Consider the following 21,720-nt stretch of genomic DNA (forward strand, 5'->3'; position numbering starts at 1 on the left):
ATTCCATCTCTGTCCTCTTTCCTCTGACAACAGTCCCCAGTGTCAGAAAAATGACAGCCTGAGAGAAACCAGCAAATGAATGGGGGCTTAGGTGGTGAGACTCACAAGAAAAAGAAATCTTCCAGGCTCCTTTGAACCCCTGGGCCACAGTGTGAGGAAGAGTGGCCTTGATCTCTCCCTTACCAACTTAAAGCCTGGTCTCAAGACTACTTTAAAATAAAACAAATGCTAAGAATAAAGGAAAGGTCGCGGTCCAAGTGGCACCGAGGGAAGTTTATGCTTGAATCGGCATTAATTTCTGCAGTGTTGGAGGGGATCAGTAATCCATCTGCCAGGGCTCGTGTTTAGCACGATTATCGTGCTATGCTAAGCACAGCAGAGGACTCAGACTCCTGTAAAGAGATGAGATGCTCAGAGAAAGAGAGGACCGGAGATGTTTAAAGGAGATTTGTTTCCTACATGGCTTTAATTTGAAATCCTTTCATTCTGGAGATGTCTGGATATGGAGATAGAGCAAATGAAAGCAGTACATTCCTGTTACAGATTCAGCCGTGCATCTCACTTATTTGAAAAGCTTAATCAGCACACTCAGGAACAAGATGGGAGGCATCTTGAGGCGCTGCTTACTTGTCAGCTGCAAGATCAATAAAATGCAGATGCCCTGCTTTGCCACACTCCAGAGAATGAGTTTGCCGAGTGAGAAGGACTTAGCCTTGAAGCTGTTTTATTTGTGTGGACTTGGCAAAGGCGGAGAAGTCTCTCTGGGGAGGGCACATGAGGCTTGGCCCCAGCTGCCCAGCTGCTCTTGCTCAGCCTGCCAGGTGATATCACTCACTTGCTCAGGAGTCTGAACAGCAGGGCCTCAGATTAAAAGGCATTTCCAGGCCACTCAAACAATTCAGGCAAAGCAGTTATTTTAATGACTATGTAACTGATGCCTAAAAACCTCTGGTAACCCATGTTGATTGGACTCCTTAATTTGGGGTTATTGTAAAACCCGACAAGAGCAAGCACGATACCAAAGATACGTGAACACAGATTTAACAGTCAGGAAATGCAGACTAGCACATTTTCCTGCCGTATTAGGCATTGATCAAATTGCCACTGGGCCCACACTAAGGGTAATGGGGGACAACTTCAGAAATGCCTGGTTGCTGTGTGGCAACTAGTTGAAAGAGAAGTAACGCACTTGACTGTCAGTCCATTTTTTTCATTACTAAAGAAGTGTTCTCTCTCTTCACTCAGCACATAAACAATTTCTACAAGCCTCTGTATCTGTGTACTCTCGAGAGAGTAGGTGAAATGATTTTTTAATTTAAAACTGAGTTACACAAATCAAATGTTAGCTGTAATTCTTAGTGTTTATTTACCTTTCGTATTTATTTTAAAAATTTAATTCCCTCTACAGGAATGTATTAAGTGTCTTCTAAGACCGAGGCTTCTGCTCAATACTATGAGGGATATACTCCCTGCCTGCAAAGGGGCTCCCTGTTTCCTGGGACAACAGATGGACACACATAATACACATGGATGAGCTGTGGGGCAGGGAAGTTCTGGGTATGGCTTAACCATAGAAGCAGATTTTCGCTTTCAATCCTGCCCCTGTAGCCTGGTTGATGTGAATGTGGCCCACTGGGTTTGGCATGGCAGTAGCAGCTGAGACAAAAGCAGGTCCTCCCAAGTTCAGTCCAGCAGCGAGAATCATTTTTGATAAAATTTTAAGGGAAGAATTAGATTCAACGGTGTGCTTTGTGAGACCTGGCCAATCCCGATTAAAGGCAGTGCTGTCTAAGGAAAAAAATAAAAAATCTTTAAAAAAAAAAAAAAAAAGGGGGTCTGGCCCCGTGGCCGAGTGGTTAAGTTCGCGCACTCCACTGCAGGCGGCCCAGTGTTTCGTTGGTTCGAATCCTGGGCGCGGACATGGCACTGCTCATCAAACCACGCTGAGGCAGCGTCCCACATGCCACAACTAGAAGGACCCACAACAAAAAATATACAACTATCTCCTGGGGGGCTTTGGGGAGAAAAAGGAAAAAAATAAAAAATCTTTAAAAAAAAAAAAAAGGCAGTGCTGTCTATGCTGTGTGTCACATTTGAAGATATTCCATTTCTCTCCTCCACCCTACATCTAATTATTACTGCTTTGTCCAGTTTTACCCTCTACATATGATTTGAACTCTTCCTCTCTTCCATCTTTCTTTTAGACCTGCATCATTTTCACCTAGACAATTGTAGGAGCTGGCTATTTGGCCATAGTTTTGTCTCCTCTTAAATCTGCCCTGAATGGTATAGCAGAAATGACCTATATTAAATGAAAATGTGACCATTGTTGGAATTCTTCAAAAACCCCCTATCGCTGGCAGAATCAAGGCCTCTCAGTAAGCTCTTCAGCAAAATAATCTAGGATCTCTCTACTTCTCCACCCGTCCTTGACCATCTCCCCCTCCCCCCACCCCACCTTGGTTTAGTAACACCGAGCTGCCTCTACTTGTACCATCATATCAGGCTGTTTCCTGTCGCTGCACCTGCCCTCCCTCCCTTCTTCACTATGCTGGCTCCCACTCTTTTCCAGGAAATCCTTCCCTAAACCCCCGGCTGGGCTACGATTCTCTCTTCCATTCTCCCATTGAATCCTGCGCATCCACCATCACAGCACCTGCCATGTTATATTAAAGTGTGTTTATCTCTGTGTGTGTTTCTCCCACTGGACAGAAAGCTCCTTGAGGGAACCAGTACAGTAAACCTAGCACACTAGCCAACTCCTGCTTCTCACTCAGAGATCGGATTTAGTGTCACCTCTCAGGACATCTCGAGTCACCTGACACACCCTCACCTGGTTCACCCTTCTTTTTTTCTTCACTTACTATTTTATGGTTTTTCCTTGTCTATTTATTGTCTATTTATAGTTTGTCTTCTCACTAGAATACGAACTCTGAGAGCTGAGAGACCTTTTTTGCTTTGTTCATCCCTGTGTCTCCACTGCCTAGAAAAACACCTGATATATAGTATTTAATAAAAATGTGTTTTTCAAAACTGAGTTAAATGAATGAAGGATGGATAGATGGGCACATAATAGAGGTCACTAAATTAGTCGGGACCGTGTTAGCCCATCTGTATTAGATAAACAGTATATAGTCCGATAATGATAGCAGGTTAATTCTTCAACACCTGTCAAGGGACACAGACCACCATAATACCTCAGTATTTACTTCTGTGATTCACTGCCATAGACTGTCGCCTACTGTTTTAATGTGTCCTGATCTGTGAAAGCTCTGTCGTATCCGGAATGCCTCTAGTGATATTCTACATGTTTCCTTCATGTTAATTCTCCCAGCCTCTTCCCTAGTATGTGTAAGTACACGTCCCATATAAAATAACAGCAGAAGAAAAAGATCCACAATCAGCCTTTGAAGAATTATTGAAGTCTTCACTGGATCAGTTGACATTATTTTCTGTTTGTGAAGCAGATCATTTGGCTTAAATTCCAGACTTACCTTTTATGAGTCAACTTCCCTCCTCAAAGTTTCCTTATTTATGAAATAGGCATGATAATCTTTTTTCCTTGAAATATTACTTTGAGTATGTGAGAAAACATATATGGATGCACTTTTCAAACTTCGGAATGCTCATCTAATATTAAGTTTTTCATCAAGTCTTATTTCATAGCCTTCCCTCATTTACTGATAGTGATAGCACTATGTATCTTTATATTATCTTTCTTTTTCAGCATCTTATTGTTTACTGATTAAGATCACTTAATCTTAGGTGTATAATCATTTGCATTCTGAATTGCGGCTTTGTTAGTTTTTATAACTGTTGAATTTAATGAGACATTGGGGAAGTGGACAGCACGGACAAAGGAGATTGGACTTTGAACCCTTTATTATGATGATATCCATTTGATTGTGGTCCAAATGATGGGTGAAGAAAAGCTGTTCTTGTGACAACTTTCCAGTGTGAGATAAAGTCTAAGACTTGGAGTTACTTATTAGTTTACAGTTTAGGGGGAAAAAAGCCTCCAATCCTAATATTTAGCACCTATGTATTGAGCTCTGCGTATGTACAAGCCACTGTGAACATCTAAGGATGCAACAGTGTAAAGGACACAGGATCACCCAGCTCTAAAGAGAAACATGGCAAGTGACTACAGAACCAAGAGCATTATTTTTTTAACAATTTATAGGTATAAAGGCAAAGTGGTTTTACTTTTTATTACCTCACAGCTGCTGAGTTAGCTGTCATCATAACCCCAATTTTTAAAAGGAGAAAAATTGAGGACCACTAACCATAAGGAAGTAAATCGATACCTCACGGACACGCTTCATTCAAGAACCTCCTCCCCCCATCACCACAGTCATGTTTCCTCTGGTGGGCTTTACTGATTGGCAGTGTACGGTATGTAAGCGAATCTTGTAAAAGTTTATTTAGAAAAATGTGGAATTGAGGACTGAGAAAGAAATATTAATACTTTTGACATCACAGCAATGAGATAGCTCATAAGAAAATACTTTGTAAACTGTAAAGCCCTATATAAATATCACATGTCAAGATACATTTTTGAATTATGTTCTGTTAAGTTCAAACGAATGACTAGTGAGGGCATGACAAAGATTGGGAGCATTATGGCAGAGTAAGGAAGGCTAGAGAAATATATTTTAAAAATCGCTCGTTGATATCTAGCTTATACAATAATGCAGCAGTTCACAGCCAATGTGTTTGCTGATATGTTAGCTAAAAAGGGGACGTTTGTAGGTTAAGAGTATTGATGAAGTAGACATACTGAATAGTGTGGTTTGAGGTCTCATCTCTTTTGAAATCGTTACAAATTTGTTGATCATGTCCAATTCGGCATAAGTACACAACTAAATTGTGTAGACTTCTTCTAAGGCTGTCATGCAGTTTAATTAATCAAAGCTGGCTCTCCAGCTCTGCCGTTCTACTGACTGGCCTGCAATAAAAGGCCTCCCTGCCTGCAGCATCTTCCCATCCAAACACCGCACAAATCAAGGACAAGGATCCTTGAGACTCTTTTGATGGCAGTATTCTTAAAAAGCCAGCCTCCTGCAGTTGCTTAAAATCAAAGTGTCATCATGAAAGTTTCTTAGTGCTTTCATGAAGTCTGTACAGATCTTGAGGTTCAAAATGCAAAGCAAAGCAAGAATCCGAAGACTCAACATGTGAGCTTTCCATGTTCATTTTTTTGGAATGTGGAAATCAGATTATTGTCTGTGGCTCCTAATACTGCACTTTTAAAAATTAATGGCTTCTTAATTTAATGACTTCAAAGTGATATTGTGCATCTTCATGAAGTGCTAAACAACTCTAATTACATGTTTTGGAAAAGATCTTACTATCTAAATTTAACTTATCAGGTGAATGATTTGTCAATCAGAAAGATGCAATTTTTGCTGTATTAATGTCATTTTTACTAATAAAATCTGATTAAGATGATTGCTTATCCATATATTTCCATCTCTTTAGCAAAAAGTAGGTGAAGATTTTACAGTCATTGGAGAAATGTTAATAAATAATGTGTTTAGAGCTTTTTATCTGAGCAAGGAATAGAAAAAAGAAACATGTTTATGCTTAATGAAGAATGGTCATCACTGAGAAACATCTTTGTAACATTTCAGAGTATTATAATCCAGCTACAGAATTCTTTCTTATTTTCAACCTCAATCTGAGTGTAAACGTTACATTACTGACAAATGTTGGACTTCAAATATTAAAATCTAAAATATGCTTGGTGGTAACCACTGATCAAATTGACTTATAAACACTGTCATTTAATAATGTCGGTGTGTTCCTTTCATATTTTCAGAAATTCTGGTAAATTATTGTAGTATATTTTATAATAAGACTGTCTTTATGATACAAATCTCATCTGGCAAAAAGTTGAGTGTACTGTATGAAATGTTAATGAAATTAAGAAAACTAGGTATTACTTTTCATTATTTCATAATATTATTCTGAATTTTTTTAACTGAATGTAAAATTAATGTGCTTTCTGGTGAAATCTTATGAAATAATTAATAAATTCAAATATATATTATATGTACTATAAGTATATATAATTTTTAGGTAGATTTACCTTTATTTCTAATTTTAAAATCTAAACACACTCAGTGTCTGAGAATACATCATTTGAGTATATTATGCTTTAAACTTAGTATTTAAAATTTGGGGGCGGAATTTTTCTTAAATTTCCAAGTTGCAAATTTAAAGAAAAATAATAGAAGAAACTTAAAATGTAAGTGCAGAATCCTTATATATAGCATTGCGAGTTTTGAATTTAGAATATTAGAAATGTAAATATTTTAATATCTTGCTTTCCTGAGAGGTATAATATTGTTGTGTGTAATGTCAGAGAGTTTATCTGCTTACTTTATAAAAATAATCTGTCTACATATTTTCTATTGCTTACAACGTATCACAAGTTGTTATAATATTTTTAAATGTTGACTAATTTATACATTGCCCTTTTTGTGGAAGCATAACTGACAGTGGTTATAAAAGTTTAAGCTAAAAAATTTGTAATAGTGAGAAATGCTAAGTCAGTATGAAAATGATTTTGATGCAAAATTCAGATGTAGGCTAGTCAAGAAATAATGCATCCATAGATATTTATTGAGGACTTAAGATTTATGAGGCATGTTAATCTCTTGGAATATAAAATATAAAGGCAGCCTTTTAAGGGCATTAGACTTTTGTTGACGTGATCAACAGCCAAAGGATAATAGTGTATAATGCAGAATCGTAATGTAAGTAGGGAGAGTCTGTTCAGGGGTCAGACTCAAAGCAAAGGAAGAAGAGAGTGGCATGAAGAACAAGAATTATCTGCTTCGTGTAGTGACCGGTAACAAAGCTGTAAAGTAGATGGGGCTTAAACGGCTTGATGGTGCAAATTAAAATCATTTAAAAAATATCTGCTACCAAATCTAACAGCCACATTTTGATATGGATTACTTCTAATATATTCACATTTTTGTCCTGATTTGTTCCCAGAATGCTCGGGCCCGTTGGGAATTGAAGGTGGAATCATATCAAATCAGCAAATCACAGCTTCCTCCACCCACCGAGCTCTTTTTGGGCTCCAGAAATGGTATCCCTACTATGCACGTCTTAATAAGAAGGGGCTTATAAACGCCTGGACAGCTGCAGAAAATGACAGATGGCCATGGATTCAGGTAACAGATGGGATGGGACAAGGTTACTGCCAAGTAATGACAAGAGTCATTTCAGAAAGAAGACAGTGAGAACTCAATGTGACTTTTCTTCATGGTCACAGAGGAAAGGAGGATTTAGTTGAGTCCGAATTGACTGTGAACCCTGAAACTGTGGGAAATGTGCAATTCCATTGGGAAGTGTGTTAAAACAGTTAAAAATGTTAAAATTCTCGGGTTATAAGTATCACTATTTTAAGCTGCATATCAAACAGGGAGGTTTTTACATCTGCCATGTGTTCATTAGCACTATGTTAACATGTAGCAGCAAGATTTTGATACTTCAAGAAAACAAAAATTGCATCTTTTCCTTCTCTGTCTCAGAGGTGGTTCCACATGTGCAAATACAAAATATACAATGGATTATGATAATGCCTCAAATGTCTTCAGTCCCCTCCTTCAAAAGCTGAGGGTGTTTCAATTCATACCCTCTTTTTTATTATCGTCAGCTAGCTATTTTTTAAAACAGGAAAAAGCAATGCATACTGAGATATAAAGTGATTTCCCAAAAATGGGATGGATGGTAGTTATCCCAGACCTTATATTTTATCCAGTTCAACACTTTTTGAGCACTTAGCTGAAATGAGACAGTAATCTACATATTAGGAGGGCAGAAAAGGTGATCAAACCATGGTTTCTGTGAAGGATTATACCTCTGCTGGGGGGTGAGGGTTGTTAATAACATCTAACAAGTCATTAATGTGTGCTAGAGAGGAGGGGATTCCAATATACAGTGGGTCAGAGGAAGAAGTAATTAATTATCATGAGAAAGCCTCCTGGGGAAGATAGCCTTTGAGATGTGCCTGGGAAGATGATTTTCAATAGAGCCTAGGCGCTAAGGGAACAACATGATCTGATGTAGGTGGGAACCTGGGAAACAACATATAGAAAATCTTGACTCGTGTATCGGTTGCTGGGGGAATGTGTTCACGTTTAGTGCGTGAGTTTAGTGTACCTTAGGAGTCACACATACTAAAAAGTTTTAGCCTTATTCCATCGGAACAGGGAGCTATTTACAGAATGTCGATTTGTTTAGGTAGCTGATCTGTTTTATCTGCTTACTACATATTTTGAATCAGAGGTAATTTTCAAGATAGCAATCCATGATGTGACATTATTAGGTGCAGTGTATAGGGGCTGCTTTACAGGCAGTTAATAGGAAGGGAAATTGATTTATGGTCAAGTAGTATGACTTCCATACTTTAGAAACAGGGCCCAAATCTCCTTCAGGTATTTTCTGTGTTCAAGTTGTGTATGAATTTTTACATATCCTGTATACATTTCTTTTATCTATGCGGCTCCATGTGGTTTCTTGATATTCCTGTTTTGTTTTGTGAATTTATATTTGTATGCATTTGCAGAAATTGCTTCTTAAATTACACCTGATTTTTCTAATCTATAGCCACATGTGCAATTAGAATTCCAGATAATGGAATTGGCACATCTGTACAGTTTTGATCATAGACTAATGACATTCCAATTAAGGTTTAAAATGCTTGTTTTCTATTTGCTAAAACTCATTCCAGACACCATTTTTCAGTCGACTGTTATGAAATGCATTTATGGGATTGAGGTCGTGATAAAACTTTAGAAATTATGACTGATAGTAGAAATTGCAGAACAATTGAGAGGTGATGTCACAAGTTCGCCTCAGGGTCTCTGTTTGGCCAATGATGTCTGTGAGCTTCAGTGATTGTCATGTTTCAATAAACTATAAATAGCAGATTTCTGCCATGTTGTCTCTGAGAAACACCTTATTAATATTTCATGTCCTGATTTTTCACTTTACTTTGACCCAATTTATTGTCTACTAAACACTGTGCATCATCCTGCCTTTCCAAGTATGAATGAACTTTAAGTTTTCTTGACCCCAGTGATTGTAAGTGGAAATACCCTCAGTGGTTGACTCTTAGAGCAATTTAGATTAAATATAACTTTATCAACTTGAGGAGAGTAATTAAATACTTCTTATACTTTTAGAGACAGTCTATTACTATTATTATTCTTATCATTATTGTTATTTTGCTTTTACTGTGAAGGCGACAATGAACTCAAAGAAAACCAGTAAAAATAAAAAGGGTTTATAAATCTTGCGTATAATGGGAGGAAGACTGAAAACTCCTCACTGTTATTCAATAAATATTTTATGATTGTGTTCAGAGTATATATTATGTTATTGTGTTCATTAACGACATTGTTATTGTTCTGAAAAGAAAATATTTCTCTCTTTCTTGAAGGAAACTCATATCTAAGAGGCTCTGGGAAGTTTAACCATGTACCAAATTTTCTGTTTGAGCATTAGTAATTTCCCTTCTCGCTTAATTCTTTTATTTATATTCAGTCCTTCAAATGAAACTTTGAGTACTTTGCTTAAACTCACTTATAATGAGCACAGAATTCCCCTAATCTTTCAGGTGTCTGACACACATGCCCTAATTAGTATTCAATTTCATTTTCTTCCTCGTCTTGATGAAATGAAAATTGAAATTGCCATTTTAAATTTACACACTCAGCATGCAATTATTGATAGCACCATGATGTCCATAATTGGCTTTGAATTAAAGGGTTAGTGCAGTAAATACAGTTAAACAAAAATCTTTTTTTCTTTTTTCAAGGTTTTCTGACCTTTATTTTCTCACTTGGATTTTTTTCCAACTAATAAATAATGACCGCCTTAAGCACTGACTGGTTCATTGGCATCCTGGAATATCAATTTCTCTCTCTGACTTCTGTGTTAGAAAAAACAACTGACAGTTATGGAGATCTGTCTTGGGTGATTTCGTATACAAATGTAAAAGCTTATTTAAACGCTCTGGGAACTTTGCTTACTGACTAAGTTCCATCAGAATGATTATTTGTTGTTTATTTTAGAGGATAATTATTTTTCTATTTCTGTTATTTTTCTTTTATAGCTACATATAGTAAAATTTTCACTTTTTAAAAAATTTCTGAGTTGATTTTCTTTATATGTATTCTTTCTAGAATGCGTGTACACTGGATTTCCAGTCATTCATTTATTCATCTACTCAACAAACATTTACTAAATGAATGTCTGCCCTGTAGTCTGCACTCTACGAGGCGCTAAAAATACACAGCGCTTGCCTTCAGGATGCTCTGAATCTAGGATATAGAAAAATAAATAGGGTAAATGTAACAGTATAACATGTGCTGACTGGTCTTACATCATCTGCTAACCATTTCATTTGAATCATATTTTATTACATTCAAATAGCCTATTTTTAGTAGAACTTTTGTTAAACCAAAAACTAATTTAGCATAATATTTATAGACTATGAGAGGAGAGAAATTCCCATTACACTGTGTATGACATAGCTATATTATTACATGCTGATCTATTTGATGGGTATACTAAGGCAGAGCCATAATTTTCCTCTGAAAGTTAATTTACCAGTAATTGTTTCAGTACTAGTATTTTATCACTGAGAAAAAGAGATTTTGATCTTTTTCTTTCAATAATTCATTACCCTTTTAGAAAATCTGAAGATGATCTTAATATGTTACTTTTCTATATGCCACAGCGTTTGTGGAGGGGAAGAGATAGTTATTTCTCAAACTTTAATGTGCACAGGAATCCTATGGGTCACTGCATAAAAGTAGAAACTTCTGGAATGCCCCACAGACCTGGGGCTGGTCATCCTCAGACTGTGCTGTAGAAACACATCTTCTTGCCTGATGAAGCCTGGATGTATACTGCCTGAGATACATTAAAAAATAAAATTTAAAGACACTTTTGCTTGATGATCTGGGCACTTTATTGTTGGATCATTGCATGAGTGGAAGGAGAGAAAAGAACAGGAAGAAAAATGAGGAAGGATAGTGGAAAATATGTGACCCACAAAAAGCCTCTAACCTGGAAGGAGGCAGAACTTGTTCCATATCCTTGTCAGAGGTGCATCCCAGCTTTAGCAGCATTCATAAGTAAGCATTATTCGTTAGTCATACAGTTTTAAGTATTTCAACAGTTAATGTTCCTAAATGGCTATTAGATTCTTCTTTGTTAGAAAATTTAAGATACCCAAAAGCAAGACCATCTTACTTTTGCTTTTTAAATAAAATAATAGCTGGTGTAGAAAACATGGGCCCAAAAGAGATATATGTGAGCACAAGTTGTTACAAATTCACGTTTCTGGAGTACAAATTCCATACGTGATGGGGTTTTTTTTTTAAACTTTGTGAACACTGGGATTGAAGATCCTGCAAAAAATAGAGTAATCATCTATTTCATTTCAAAAGTCTATATACAATGTGTGTAAAAACCTTTTTGATACTTATAGGTACCCAGAACTCCTTGAGACACAAAAATCACTTTTATAAACACGGAATTCAAGAAGTATATATATATATTTCATGTTCTGGTTGTTTTCTAGTTACAGAACCTGAATTATGTAGAATCTAATCCATCTTTACTAGTTCTTCATTTAACTAGAAAATGTTTTAGCCTGTTTTTCCTGAAAAAAGCTACTTTCCCAGATATACTGCCATCCAAACTAGCCTCTTCTCTAAGGTTATTTACATCTGGACACTAATATAATACTTCTAATGATCTTTTTATTTTTTTAAACAGCAATCCTGGGTAGAAAGTTACTGTTCTCCTTTAAGTTGTTTACTAGAAGTGAGCTTTCATACCTAGTTGTATATGTTAAAAAATGCTATTTTTGATTTTAAAAAACAAAAATGCATCTAGCATTAAGCAACAATGACCTGATGCACTTGTACTGAAAAATAATGTATTTAGTCTCTAATTATTTGGGCATTTACCACATTTATACTAATATGAGTGAGTATTGCTTGCTTATTAGCTTTAAAGGATGTGTTTTGGATCTTAACTCCAGTTTCCGTATGCGATGGAATATGTGATTAACCGTAGAGCAATTGTTTGCTAACATAGAAGTTGCATCTGGAATCTCTTCTCTTTCCTCTAAGATGCTTCCTCTCCGACTTTCAGCCCCTCATTGGGCCTCATTGACCTGCATTTCTTGCTGCTCCTCAACTGCCTCTGGCTGTTTTCTGCTGCTGTCCTTAGGCACATAGTCTGTGGACCTTCTACCGTCTTCTTTAGATTCAGCTCCCCTATTCCCTCTTTTATAAAGTGATTCCTGGAATTCCTGCTTTTCATCTCTAAAGCAAGAAGTGACTGCACTGTCCTTTGCTCCCACTCTGCCAACTCTATATTTATATCAGATCAACTAACATACTTGTATGGTTACCGCTTACCTTTCTCCTATACTGTAAAGCCACTGGAGAGTAGGAATTACATCTGACTTAAGACTATTTCCATAGCACATTGAATTTAAAAACTATGCTGGGTATATGCAGCTAATTGATTGATAGAAGAATAGAGACTGTTGAACAAAATAGATGGGAGAGAAAGAACTTTTATTTTCAAGTGGTAATTGTACCACACTGAGTGGTACTGAGAATGCTCAAACAACTCAGTCCATTCTCTATGTTCAGCTGTCATATGCTTATGTTTGAATCATGCCATCTAAGCATGATCCCATTGGTGCCATAAACAATGCAGAGAATGCCTCACCCATCTGAGCAGTAGAAGAATCAAACTTTTAAATCCCAGTGGCCCATGCTTTCTTCCGTAATCACTGCAAACCACTTTTATAAGCAGGATTAGATGGGCGTGGGTAGTATTTGTAAGGTATTGCCAGGAAGTCTGTTAATTAAACCGTAAGTACCAAACACCAAAATTTTCATCTTCTCTTGTCCCGTTTATCTTTTGTTCCTGAAATATTAAAAATTAAATGTTTGTTTTAGCTTCTCGCCCATTTTCGTAAATTTGTTATCATAATCAGACCACCAGAGTTTGAAACCTTAGACAGCGCTGTTGTTAAAGTGATCATATCTTCTCTCTAAGATTAATTTACTCTAGAAATAAATTTTTAAAATATTAGTATCTCTTTAACTTATGCAATTTGTCATTTTTATCCTTACAGAAATGTCAAAAACATACACACTACACCTTATTACTATTATTTATAAAATATAAAATGTAAAGAGTTATAGGGAACCACTTTAACGCAATTTTTAGTATCTGCTAAACTCTTAGTAGATAATTCAGTAAACCACCACCCTTATATAAAAGACTTTGTCATTACACTGGCTATACATTTTGGCCGTGAGGAAAACATTTCCAGCTTAATTTCTGTATTTCCAAGGTTGAGATTTAATTTAATTTAATTTAATTTATTTATTTGAGGAAGATTACCCCTGATCTAACATCTGCTGCCAATCCTCTTCTTTTTGCTGAGGAAGATTGGCCCTGAGCTAACATCCGAGCCCATCTTCCTCTACTTTATATGTGGGACACCTCCCACAGCATGGCTTGATGAGCTGTGCTAGGTCTGCACCCAGGATCCAGGCCTGGGAACCCCGGGCCGCTGAAACGCAGTGCACAAACTTAACCACTGTGCCACCAGCCGACCCCCAAAGATTGAGATTTTAAATGCCTTGTGATTCATTTAGTTCCCACTGTCTCACGAATATGCTTTTTAGGTTATGCCATTGGTAGAGTGAAATAGAGATCATCCGAATTGATTGAAAATAGCAACTCGCTATTGTCATAGAAAAAAATAAACTATTCAAACGTTAGAATTTCTGGTTTTACAATCTACCTTGACCACATTCATCGCAAACTTACTCTGGTTCCCTCTTCATATCTCTTCACCTGACCATCTAGGCAGCAGTTGGGCCATGTCCCAGTTTCCGACACTTAGTACTAAAGGAGATAGCACTCGGGGTTCCTATTGTTTTCTGGAATTTCTTATTGTGACTTTTCTCCAGTATTGGTAAATGCACTCCTCAGTATTCCTCCATGAATGTGACTCCAGTTTCAACCAAGTTGAAGTTAAACCAGCCATGAGATCCGCCTATGGGAAATGCTGCCTATGAATTAGTGGGCTACTGCCTCCAGCCAATAATTCATCCCAACAGGAGTGCAGCAGCGCCTCCTGCAGGGCAGAGAGCGTCTCCTGGCAGCCTGCCCTGAGTCTCCCGGGTGAGAAACACAGAGAAGCAGGGAGAGAAGTGAGCGTCGGAATTAAAAGTTTGATTGTCTCCTCACGTTTATCTTCTGGGAACTACTGGGATTACGATTTGAACTGGGCTGAAGGAATCCCTTATTTCCACTGTAGACACCGAACGAATTCTTCTGCCCCAATGCCTCACTGAAAACCTTGTGTTGAAAATGGGACCAAATACCAAGCCACCTGGCCTGATTCTGAAAGCTTTACTTTCCCAAAACAGTAATTAATTTGAGACCATTTCAATTTGGGGGAATTTGTCCTTGTTGTTTAAAACTAACTGAATGTAGTTAGACTTAAGGGCAGAAAAGGTTACTAGATTCTCCTCTACTTAGGTTCCAAGTGAGTCTCATTATCTCTAGTGTTATGTACTAGCTTTAAAATTATCTAACTGCGAGCACCATGTGCTGCTTCCACTGCTTTACGTGTATTGACTCCATATTTCCCCGTGTTTGATATTGTTCTTATCCCCACTATTCAGAGAGAGAGATCGAGGCACCGAGAGATAAGTTGTCCAAATGCACTAAACTAGTGAGTTTCGCAGTTGGCATTTGCACACAGCAGCTTGTTTGAGAGGCCAGCGCTAAACCATTCGTAACCTCTGTACCATCCTTTCTTTGGCAGCTCTTGGAAGTTCTCTTTTACTCTTTTGGGAGGTAGGATGGGCACTGGTGGTAAGTATAGAGGAGTTTGGATTTTCTTAAGAATTGATAAAAAGTAACTATTATATTCTGTAAATTTATATTTGCTCAAAGCAAGCAGTTCACGTCTAGCCTAGGGCAGTGGTTCTCAGACTTCAACTATGTAAAAATTACCTGGAGAGCTTTTTAAATATGGTCCTCACCCTTAGGGTTTCTCAATTAGTAGGTCAGAGTTGGGACCCAGGGGACTACATAATGAGCAGACACTTCAGGTGAATTTTGATGTTGGTGATCCTGAGAAAAAACTAGTAATCGCTACACTGATGGAGCTCACAGTCGAGGGAGAGAGCCATACTTCATCTTGGATGTGCCCCTTTCACTATTAGAAGCAACTTAATTAAATGAGTTAAGATGTTAGAGAACAGTGTATTGAGACAGTAAAATGAGACATCAGTGTGAAACATTTTCAAGTGATGGATGACATCAAGACGTCACAATTCCAAGACCTAACTGCTTGAGCTGCTTAGGTGATATTTTGTTGTTAACCTGCTTGTGTCAGTGTCTGCCTTAAGTGGAACTGTCATTCCTCCAAGCCCTGGAAATAGGAACACTTAATTGTTTTCAAAGCTTTTTTTCCTGTGACAAGAGGCCTTCAATAATTAAGTCATAATTAAACAGTAAAAGGATTGTAAAAATATCCACATCCCATAAGACCAGGCTTTTCAGTGTTCTATGGTTCAGTGTCCAGGTGGATCTTAGGAGTCTTCAAGGAAGAAATATTTACTTTCTGGAATATGATGAAAACATCAAAAAGCCATTTACATTTTAATTATTAAATATGAATTTAGCATAGTCACCATTTTTGAAGATGACATTAAGGAAGTGATTCTAGACAGAGGGGATACAATTAACAAAGGAGACAGAGGAGCTCAAGGAACATCAGGGACTGGTCTTACGAGAGTGAAAAGTTGGGTATAAGTAGGAGGAACAGGAGGACAAAAATCTACAAAGGTAAGGAGACACCAGAATGTGAAAATACGTCAGTGCCAAATGAAGGTGGCAGTTGATGGTTATTGAAGGGTTTTCAGCAAGGCATTGACACTCTCAGAACTAGAGTTCCCGAAGAGGACCTGTCAGTGGTTTGCATCATGAGTACCCAACACCATGCTGAGAGCTTTGGAGACATTCAGTGAAGTTTCACTGAATAAACATTGTGCTTCATGCAGAGACCAGCCGAGGAGCTGGCACACCAGCAAGGGGGCTTTTATAGCAACCTGCCCAGAGGAGGACCTGGATTTGACAGGCTGCTGTTGAAATCAAAATAAAAGACAAAATTGTAAGAGGGCTTGGGGCCAACCCGGTGGTGCAGTGGCTAAGTTCTCATGTTTCACTTTGGCAGCCTGGGGTTCCCTGGTTCAGATCCCGGGTGCAGACCCACGCACCGCTTGTCAAGCCATGCTGTGGCAGGCATCCCACATATAAAATAGAGGAAGATGAGCATGGATGTTAGCTCAGGGCCAGTCTTCCTCAGCAAAAAGAGGAGGATTGGCGGTAGATGTTAGCTCAGGGCTAATCTTCCTCAAAAATAAATTTATAAGAGGGCTTCAGGGTGCAGTGTTGACCACTGATTGAATTGTGTGTTAGGGAAGGGGAGGGAGCAAAAAAATAAGGAAAATTAAATTCCACGGTTTGGAATTTGAGCATGATTTTAGTAGCAGTGACAGAAATATAGACATCAGGAAAAGCAGTTGATCTGCTTGGAAAATGATGAACGTATTTTGGGTCATAATGTTTGATTTCCTTGGAGAAAATCCTAATAACAGCGTCCAGCAGGAAGTTGAAAGAGTGAGTTTGCTGCTCTGTACAGAGAGTGGAAGTGGATCAAGTGGGCACCACTGCCATGTGACACTTTTCCTTATTGCCATTTGTCATTTGTGAGTCACATGGCCACACCTAGTGGAATGGATGTTAGGTGGTGCCCACTTAGAGTTGAAATAGATATTTGAGGGGACAAACGGGAACTCTAAAACAGAATATCTTCCCATAGTGGTGAAAATTTTTCTTCCATTTCCATTTCCATCAAAACAGTCTATAAGACAACAGGCTTACCTGAAAGCATCATTGTGCAGGACCCTTAGGAAGAAAAGAACTGAACTTGGAGCTTCTGAATAAGTGTACCATTCTACATTAACTCCTTTTCCAGGACATTTTGGTTTTGTACTGTAGGTTGGCTATATTTTCTCCATGTATTTGTTTTTAATGTTGTTATTGCTGCGGCTGCTGCTGTTTTCCTCAGAATTGATATATTTAATTAAAATAGTAGCTGTTTCAGCCTAACACTGGCGTACTTAGTATAGATTGTTTTATTTTGTTGTGATTTTGGTTCTTGAAAAAGTAATAATGGTCTCCTTTTTTTCCACAAATGGGCTCTCAAATTTCTTGCATCTATTATATATTCAATGCTTCAATAGCTTTGAAGTATTTTTTTCTTTGAGTTCATAATACGTAGGCTATATTTTCATTTCTCAGATTTAAACAAAAACTGTGTTAAAGCCAGGTCTCCTTAGTTTATTACTATCATTAGTGCTATTAAGAGCCAGAATGCTGAATTTCAGAAGTAAATGTGAATTTTTCTATCTTGGTTTTCCTAGCAGGAGCCCAACCTAATCCAGTATTTTCACAGAATGGCAGCTTTCAAGAAGCTCTTACACTGAAATGTGATTATCTTGCAGGACCAAAAAACAAATAAGGCATTTTAATATTGCCTATGAATCTTAGCTTTTCTTTTCTTAGGAGCGTTAACCCAGATTTGGAAAGACGTACATGAACATTGAAAGAAGAACACATTATCTGATATTTTTTTTAATGTTTTCAAATCTGCCATAGGTGGACTAGTATTTATTGAGCAGCTACTGCTTACAGAGAGCTGTTTGGGACAGACAAGTTTCCCATGCCTATATGGAGCTTATTTAAGTAGATAAAACATTTTAAATTATCTTATGTGGAAATTTCTAATTCATTGTGTGAACATTTGAGAGGGAAAAAAGCTATTTGATTTAATTCCACAAATAATTGAACTCTTCACCTCAAGGAAGCCTTCTCTAACTTCAGCCCTTACCCCAGATCGGATGTGCTTCTCCTAATATATGTTCTTATTGCTTTTTGTTCTTTTCTTGCGTAGCACTTGTCACAGCTTATGATTAAAGACTAGATAGGAGATTATTTTATTACGTAAGCTGCATGAGGGTAGAGGCACTGTCTGTTGGCTCACTTCGTATTCTCACCAGTCCCAATGACTATACCTTTAAGAAATAAGACAGATATGCTATCGTGATTCTTTTGGTAGCCTCAAGACTTAGAACACTTTTTATTTGCTCAATAAATATTTATTAAATGAATTAATAGTGTGAAGGTAAATAAGCCACATTACCTATAAATCTAATATGAGTACAAGACATTTGCATAAGCAGTTGTATTCCATGGTGAAGTAATACCGTGTTCGAGATCAATGTTTCTCGATTCAACTGGCCACTAGCACTTTGAACAGTTACTTAACCACTCCAAACCCACCTTCTTTACATATAAAGTGGCAACAAAAATAGACTGGCTCTTAAGGTTGTTGTGGGGATTATATGATGGATGTTTAGTCACATACAGCAAGTGATTAATAAATGTACATTCTCCTTCATTCAACAAGTATTTATTGAGAGTTCTAGCCAAGACTTTTAACTGTGCCCCTACATCCTTTTCACCTGTTTCCATAGCAAGAGGGTTATTAGTTAAGCTTGTTTTACCTCAGATTAGACTTTTTCTGTACAAGATTCTGTATATTCTATATAAAAATAAGAGTCTTTTAGACTATATATCCCAACCTCTCATTCCACTAGGTGTGACTCACAAATGCCAAAGGCAGATAAGGAAAAGTGTCACATGGTGATTTCTGGGAACCCTCCTAAAGAGACAGCCCCCACATGCCCCCTTCTCCCCTCTTCTTCCTTTCCTCCATCCTGCTGTCGGGAACTCACATGCTGCCATCTTGGACCATGAGATCAGGGTTACATACACTGCCAACAAGATAGAAGGGCCCAGAACCCTGATATATGGACCCCTGCTGCCTTGTCACACATTTACACAAGGGAGAAAGCAAGTTCTTTCTTATATAAGCCACTGTTAATTTGGTTTTTTGTCACTCACAGCTGAACCAAATCATCCCTAATATGAGTCTGTAAATAGCACGTTCAGTATTAGATCCAAGGCAGAATGTATTAGTGCCATAATAATAATTTTTGTGTTGCATGTAAGAGCAAAGGAAGCCATTTAAAATGAGATGTAAAGGGCGGATAAGTTTTCAGATTGCTGCAATAGGTGGAAGGGGCCTTTCTGGTGGACAGACCAGGCAAAGGAAGAATTGCCTTTTGTCCAGCTTCACCAGAGCCGCATAATGCCCAAGCATAGCGTGTGCTCCCCCTCCTGGGCTATAGCTCTTGCTCTCCTCTGGGTCTGGGATGACCATTCAATCCTGGCGCGTGACCTTGGGCAGGCCACTTGACTTTTCTTGGCCTTGGTTTCCTGTTTCCGTCAGTATTAGGAGATATTTTCTCTTTATGTCCATGAGAAGGCATTTGCCCCTTTATTTATCATTTAAAACATTCTGCTTCGTATTGCAAATAGTTGTTTGTGTCTTTTCCTCTTTAGATTACGTGTAACTGCAAAGATCTTTTCTTTTTTTATTTTTGTGAGGAAGACTGGCCCTGAGCTAACTACTGCCAATCCTCCTCTTTTTGCTGAGGAAGACTGGCCCTGAGCTAACATCCATGCCCATCTTCGTCTACTTTATACTGGGATGCCTACCACAGCATGGCTTTTGCCAAGCAGTGCCATGTCCACACCCGGGATCCGAACCGGTGAACCCTAGGCCACCAAGAAGTGGAACGAGTGAACTTAACCACTGCGCCACTGGGCCGGCTCCAACAAAGATCTTTTCTGTCTTTACATCATCATGTTTGTATGTTATAGACATGCAACAAATATTGGACAAATTAAATTCATTTGATGATTATATAGGCATAAATGCACACATGATAACAAACAGAAATATAGCTGGAAAAATAAGTTGTGATGACTTTGTCAAAATTAGCACATACCAGAGTGAAAATGTTCATGTTTTAATTTGGTAGGAGGTGGAAACCACTGAAGGTTTGAAAACAGAGAAGAGATCTAAGAATTGAGAAAATCTATAATTCAAACTACCAAAAAAAAAATCAAGTTAGTTTGCCTAATTTTGAATGTCCTACTAACATGATTATAGTATTTTGTTATCAGAAATTTTATGTCACTTTTAAAAATCATATGAATCTTAGAATTATGGGTCCATAATTTTTAAATGTAAATATATAAAACATATACATAGTTTCATTCACTTTCCATAAAATTAACTGTAAAATTGGAGTTATAATGTAAATTTTTGTATGAATAAATCCGGTCAGTGATAAGTATGCAGTAGCTTTTGATCATTAAAAACAGCTTGTTTTCTAAATCTAGGTCCGCACTCTAACAAAATTATAAAAATAAAGGAATGATATTCTTCCATTTAAAAAAAATTTATTCTTCAAGGTTTATAAATGTTAGATAAAACTGTATTATAGTATTTAGTTAGGGGAAGTAGAAAGAAAACTTTACAAATGATACAGTTGGTATATTTCTTTAAAGATTTCCTAATTGCCAAGATCTGTTCAGCAAAATCATCATTTTTAAATAATGAGGTATATTCTATTTTCTTCCTCATGAATTTCAAATAGTTTAAGTTTTTGTTATATAGCATTTTTTGATAGTGGTGAAACTGTGTTTCTCTGAAAACATGTAAAAATATTATTCAACTTTATTAAGGAGTTGATGTTGGACAAGAGTACTGTGTGAGGAGTAGAAATTTTTCTCTGATTGGTTTTGCTCTTCACTTTGTCTCCTCCTTACTTCTACGGGAGCAGAGATGACTAAAATTCCCCCATCATCTTTCCCTCTTGGCTCATACGGAAGACCAGAATTGCCCAATTCATTTCTTAGGGTTACTATAAAGAACAAATGGAATAGTGTATCATGTGTAGAAAAGCCTTTTGAAAAGTAAATGTTAATTAACAAAATAGAGGCTGACCTGCCAGATCACTGTGAATTAAAGAAGCGTTTTGTTCTTTATGTTGTTTTTCTACATTTGTAAATGAGAGATTTAATTTTCCTCTTCCTGGAAAGAATGGTCAGATAGCAAACAATCATTGAATGCTTAAAGATGCTAGGCACCTAAGGGACAGCATCATCTTTGATACTCAGACAACCCTATGCATTCGATAGCATCTCATTATCGATGTACGGATGGAGAAATTCTGGTTTGCAAAGTTAAGAAACTTGCACAAGGCCATGGTAGGAAGTACATAGCACAACCTGGTTACCAGCCTAGGTTCTCAGAAGACAAACATCTTGCTCTTAATTAAGTACAGTGATCTACTCTCACCGTAAAGAAACAGAACTTCTGATATCTCTTGGTCGAAGCAGGAGATTTGGGGTCTTTTTGGTCCCTAGCACTGAGCAGCACCTAGAAAGGAGGGGCCAGTCTGCCCACCCTAAAGACACAGTACAGGACTCCCAGTTCCAGGCTTTACTTCTCTTCCTTTCTCATCTTCACAGTGTTCTTGTAGCACCACCATTCTCCCTGACACCTGAGAATAAGAGGTCCCAAACTCCACAAGTCCAGACCTGGATGTTGGTTTGTTGTACAAAACTGTGAGTTCAGATTTCAGGATTTATTTGCTCACA

At 37.6% G+C, this 21,720-nt stretch overlaps 1 protein-coding gene across 2 annotated transcripts in view; it reads left to right on the plus strand.

The window, feature by feature from the left end:
- Nucleotides 1-21,720, plus strand: part of EDIL3 (EGF like repeats and discoidin domains 3) — a 381,208-nt gene that overhangs the window by 243,468 nt on the left and 116,020 nt on the right. For both annotated transcript variants that reach the window (XM_001504634.5, XM_003362850.5), the window contains one exon: nt 7,006-7,187. In XM_001504634.5, coding sequence (XP_001504684.3) covers nt 7,006-7,187 — 182 coding nt within the window. The remainder of the gene's footprint in view (nt 1-7,005; nt 7,188-21,720) is intronic.

The sequence above is a fragment of the Equus caballus genome, chromosome 14, assembly GCF_041296265.1.
Source record: "Equus caballus isolate H_3958 breed thoroughbred chromosome 14, TB-T2T, whole genome shotgun sequence".
NCBI classification, from domain to species: domain Eukaryota; kingdom Metazoa; phylum Chordata; class Mammalia; order Perissodactyla; family Equidae; genus Equus; species Equus caballus.